Below are 5,350 nucleotides of genomic sequence, written 5' to 3'. Positions count from 1 at the left end.
CAAGGGTTAATCAAAGGAGGTGTATGCATGTATCTTTACAAAAGCAGCGCAGAGAGCTGCTTTAGAATTGTGTGTGGCGTGGCTGGTGTAAACAAGCTTTTTTGCGAAGCAATTCTCCATTTCAATTTGCAGGTTGAAGGGTAATGGAAATGCAGCTAATGACACTCTTGTGGAACGTCACCGCATTGTTGCTGGAGTATAATGTGGACTGTATAACACACTTAAATACCTAAAATTTACTTTCATATCTTTTTTATTGCATAATTCTATTAAGAAAAAGGTATTGGTGTGTTATATGTGTGTAACTATTTTCTACTATTTTACGTCTCCCTAATTATTTGGTGTCTCGGGTTATTGGTATGTAACATGAACATCAAACAAGTAAAAATAATATTTAAGGTAAAAAAAATTCTCTGCTAAAGAGATGCAGTGAGTAAAGTTAAGAAAACAGGCAGAGGCAATACTGAATCTGAATATTTTTTATTTAGTGAGAAAAACAATCCTATAAAACAAAACAGCCAATAATACAATAAACAGTAAACTAAAATCTAATTTCAAAATACAATTTCTATTTACAAATTATATACAAATGTAAAAGATTAAAGACAACAAATTGAGGGACAAGAGCAGTGCTAAAGAAAAGAAAGCAATAAAACATAAACACACCAATCAAAATCCAAGCTAAACAAAAGAAACCAAGAAAAATAACATCTTTAGCATAGAATGCCACTAACTACACTGACTAATAAACATAAAAACATAAGTCGGCACCTGTTTATAACCTACTGTGCTTAAACAACGTCCCTTCATGCTGTAAGATACATTTGCTGTAAGCAAACACTCTTCCCACACTTGTGTCATATCCGGTCCTCAAGGTTGTGACTGGACGATGTTTCTGTCAGTCATTAAGTCTATGTGTCTATGTTCCTGTCTGACTGACAGGAACATCGTCCAATCACAGGACCAGATAAGATTGTGAAGCAAGAGAGAGAAAATGGAGCACATCCCTCCCAGAACAATACGAGACGTAACAGCACATGAAACATAGCAGGAGGGGCACTTCATTGAAAGTGCAAAGTTTCATGGACTTTTGACCAGTGGTGTAGTGGTGCCTGGAGAAGTGGGTACACACTTAATTTATGAATTCCCCCGAACTAGAGACCTGCACTCCCGTGGGACCTGACGCAACAGAGTGCGGCATTGGACAAAACTTGATGGGCGAATGCAGGTGCGGGCATGTAGAGACTGGTGTGTGTGCGGGATGCGGGAAAATAAAATGATTCGCGGGACTCCCGCAGAATAGAAATATTTCAACATAAAATATCTAAAAACAAAAAATTGTTATTCATCTATTGCACAAAAGCAGCAAGAACAACTAGTATAACATAAATATGATTAGTAAGCGCAAGAATCGGCGGTGTTTGCGCGTGAGCAATGTAGCCATCTGTTGATTTCTGAAATGCATCGGCCAATCAGAGGTGTTTAAGTTAGAATCAACTCACTGCTCAAAAAGTATGGCACAGTGCTGAATATTGCGTGCTCACGAATTACAACACACAAAGTGTGGATGAAGTGTTTACTGTGCATAAGAGCTTTATGAGATCACGTATGAGCTGAGATGTCAGCTTTAAAGGAGCTTTGTTTGTTTGCATTCTGCCATGGATGCACGCAGCAGCTCATGCTTGCTTTTCAGTTAAGAATAACAGTGGTTTGTGAGTGTTGATGCTTAGCCTAAATAACAAATATTCTATCGGGAGAGTTTATGCTGGGGTCTTGTGGAACTTACGAGATTTTACAGAACTGTTTCATGTGAATTCAACTGATGTACTGAAAAAAATCTATATAGGTTACTTTTATGCTGACTTTTGCGGGCGGGAGCAGCACAAAACATGAATGTTGCGGGCGGGAACGGGACGAGATAACATATATTTCCACGGAAGCAGGGGGCGCGACAGAAAAATCCGCCCCACGCAGGTCTCTACCCTGAACCCACCCTCAAAATTGTGATTCATCTTGGAGAAGAAGCAGCAGCAGTCCTAATTAGAGCAGTCTTGCTTGCAATTTGCCTTTTGTTTTCTTAAGTTCATCCATGATCTCCTTTTGCTGATTAATGACTTTCCTCATTTCAACAATGAATTTCCCGGCTTTTGACTCAAGCTCACTTTCTCTTATTTGGCGATTTCCTGCTAGTTTGTCCATGTCATTGAGTGTCTTGTTATCTTCAATAACTGAGAGAATGTCGAGCACAAGGCCAATCCCAGCAAAAACTCCTGTAAGGGTTGTAGTCAGACGCACAGTTTTAGACGCCTGTGCAGCCACTTCACCAATGTCATCTATCCGTAAGATGCGTAATACTTCACTGGCACCGGCAGCACATTTAATAAAACCACAGAAATCTTCCTCTGGCTTATTAATGTGTTTTAGTATTTCATTCATGTGTTCACAAATGACATTCAGAATGTCAGTCATAGGGGTGATTTTGTTCTGAAATTTCTTAAGTTCATTTTCAACGTTTTCTATTAATTTCTTCTGCTGGTTCATTTTCATGAAGTTTAAGATTCCACTACCAACTCCACCACCTAAGGCCATTACTGACCCTACACCTACGACAGCAACAGAAGCACCCAGAGTAAATGGAGCTAAAGCTAATCCTGCAATGGTGGTCACCCCTCCAAGAATCCCCACTATTCCTCCACCTCTAGATGTTTCAACACACCGTCTGAAATCTTTTTCAAATGTATTAATAAGATGATTCAGTTGCCGTATGCACTCTTGCAGTTCATGGTAATTTTCCTCATAGAGTGCGATGAATTCCTCGTGGAGACGAATAACATCAGACCTAAAGAGAACATAAAAATTAAGAACTAAATAATTTGTATTGTATTAGTATGTTATTAGCATATATGGTACTTATTATATGTTGATGAAACAGAGTTTCATTGTTTTTTTTGTTTTTTTTATATGCTACATAATCAAATTGAGTTTAAACAACCAATTATTCTGGTTGACTGAATGAAGTGAGTTTAATCCATAAGAACTCTCTTACATATTGAGAGGTTCATCCATGCTGTTGCGTCTGCGGCTATTATTGGATGATGCCATTGTTGCTGTGATTTAGAAAACACAAGTGAATACATTATCTGTTTACATTTATTATATTTTCACATACTATATAACAAAAAATAATTCTGAGGTTCTTGAACAAATAACAATATTTGTTTGTATACTTTTAAAAATCTTTTTTTCCCTCTTTTTTTCCTCAAACGTGTTTGTGCGTTTTACACCATTAAAGTATAAAGCATTTAATAACATATTTTCAAATTAAATAGAAACCAGTCTTGATTAATGGTGTACAGTAAGGGAGTAGTCTAAATCTTTCACATAAGAAAAAAACAGATACTGTTGCTTAGGCGAGTGCTGTTTAGTCTGTATCGTGTATTATGTATTTGCCTTTATAGTGCTACTTTGAACCATTCTCTTTCAACAAACCACAGCGTGATACACAAAAATACTCACAGTTTTGCTGATAAAATGGCTCCACATCTGTATGATCTCTGTAGAATTCATGCAGAAGATATTAACATGCAATTTTTCCTCTTCTTTGAGAAATAGTTTCCAGGTACGCAATCCTTACAGTAAAGTTAGGCAGAGAAAATGATCTTCTGAGTGTAACTTGTTGTGGTAAAGTACAACCGTAAGGGAAAAACATCTTTATCTTGATCATATAACTTTGAGGATGGGTAGCAATAAAAGCAATAAATTAAGTCCAAAGTCCAAGATCACATAGACAGTTATATAAAGACAGCAGAATGTTTTTACACTTCCATCAAAGGTTGTGTTTAATTCCTAATAAAAAAGTATAAGATATACATGGCACAAAATACTTAAGATGTGTGATGAGGTTTTTTCAACATTAATCTCAATGCTAAATGTTCAAAGCTTCAGAACTCATAATTAACAGAAACCCAGCAGAACAAATCTTCAGTCTGATGAGCAGATACTGTACTGTATGTCAGTGGAAGGCTATGCAAAGATTTTGTAGACTTATGCTGGAATGACTCTGCGCTTGAGAACATTTACAGCCCTGGTAACATGTTAAACATGCTTTATATTAAGTGAAGTTTTAACTAGACCTTTTGTGAAAGTGAAAGTATTTAGATAATAGTTTAATGTTTCAAAATGACATTTGAACCTTTGGCCTTTTCACATCTCTCATGCTCATAATGTTTGAAGTCCAGTCTATACCTGTCAAAATATGTTTTGCGCCCCATGATACGTCATCAGCACGCTCCATTACACTATTGCAGACTGAATGAGAACAGAAGGTGTTATTATTGTAATAATATGTGTTTATTGTAATGTAATGTTTCAAATGTACTGTAATTTCTCATCGTATTTTTAAATGTGTTGTTGTCTGACTGTTTTTATATTTTATTATTTCTCCCAAACATACTTGTGTTGTGTGTCATGTAGAGTGAAAGTTTTAATGTAATAGATGTACTGCACTAACTTTCAGAATTGACTAATCTGTGGCCAATTGGCACAGAAGTCACAACTTAAAGGGATAGTTTAAGAAACTGAACATAAATTACAACATTATTAGCTGTAATCCAGAGCATGCAGGGTAATGAGAATAATATAATTTTCCATGAACTAGTTCTTTTGGACAGTTTGTTTCTGGTTCACATAACTGATTCATCAGTACATAGACATAATCATGTAATATCATAATGTTTATAAATTATTCATAATCAGTTATAAATGCATGAATAAAAATGGAATACCTGCCAAATAGTGAGACCTTTTTAAATCACATTTTATAAATGCTTAATACATATATTTATTCATATGTTTCACTCAAAACCAGTCTCAAAATTGATTTCTTAATGCAGCAAAAATACACTTTTGTAGCAAGACTGAAGGGTGTTGTATCTCACGACTTGTCACATCACTTAATATGTTTCTTATGAGAATCTACTCTCTGTACCATACCCATGATACACTGCAAAGGTGCATGATGCCTATCTACCACAGTGATTAAAAACTGATAGATTTTGTTTGTCAAGATGAAATTATTAGCCTTTATTTTGGGGGTTTATTTGAGTCCATACTCAAGAGTGTTAAAATGAACACTGAAGCAGTGTTAAAGTTAATGAGTTAATTAAGTGATTCATTGAGTGATGATTGACCATTATTGAAGACACCTGATGTTAACAAGCAGAGTCACCAAAAGGAGAAAATCATTTATATATCACCGTTATAGTGGTCAGTGTTTGCATTAGTTGGGCTATTGACCCTTAACATTTTAATATTAGGTTTTGTTTAGCTGCTGTTACCAAGTAATAACAGC

The 5,350-nt window shown here is 35.7% G+C and overlaps 1 protein-coding gene across 1 annotated transcript; it reads right to left on the bottom strand.

Moving 5' to 3' along the window:
- Window positions 1-577: 577 nt before the first annotated feature.
- Window positions 578-3,656, bottom strand: LOC127158679 (apolipoprotein L3). Its single transcript, XM_051101715.1, has 3 exons — window positions 3,517-3,656; window positions 3,047-3,107; window positions 578-2,839 (listed from the first exon to the last, which is right to left on the bottom strand). The coding sequence occupies exons 2-3, from the start codon at window positions 3,100-3,102 to the stop codon at window positions 2,041-2,043; spliced, it is 855 nt and encodes a 284-aa protein (XP_050957672.1). The 5' UTR covers window positions 3,103-3,107; window positions 3,517-3,656; the 3' UTR covers window positions 578-2,040.
- Window positions 3,657-5,350: the final 1,694 nt, after the last annotated feature.

The sequence above is a fragment of the Labeo rohita genome, unplaced genomic scaffold (assembly GCF_022985175.1).
Source record: "Labeo rohita strain BAU-BD-2019 unplaced genomic scaffold, IGBB_LRoh.1.0 scaffold_1639, whole genome shotgun sequence".
Lineage (NCBI taxonomy): Eukaryota > Metazoa > Chordata > Actinopteri > Cypriniformes > Cyprinidae > Labeo > Labeo rohita.
This window is presented reverse-complemented; position numbering and strand designations above follow the sequence as displayed.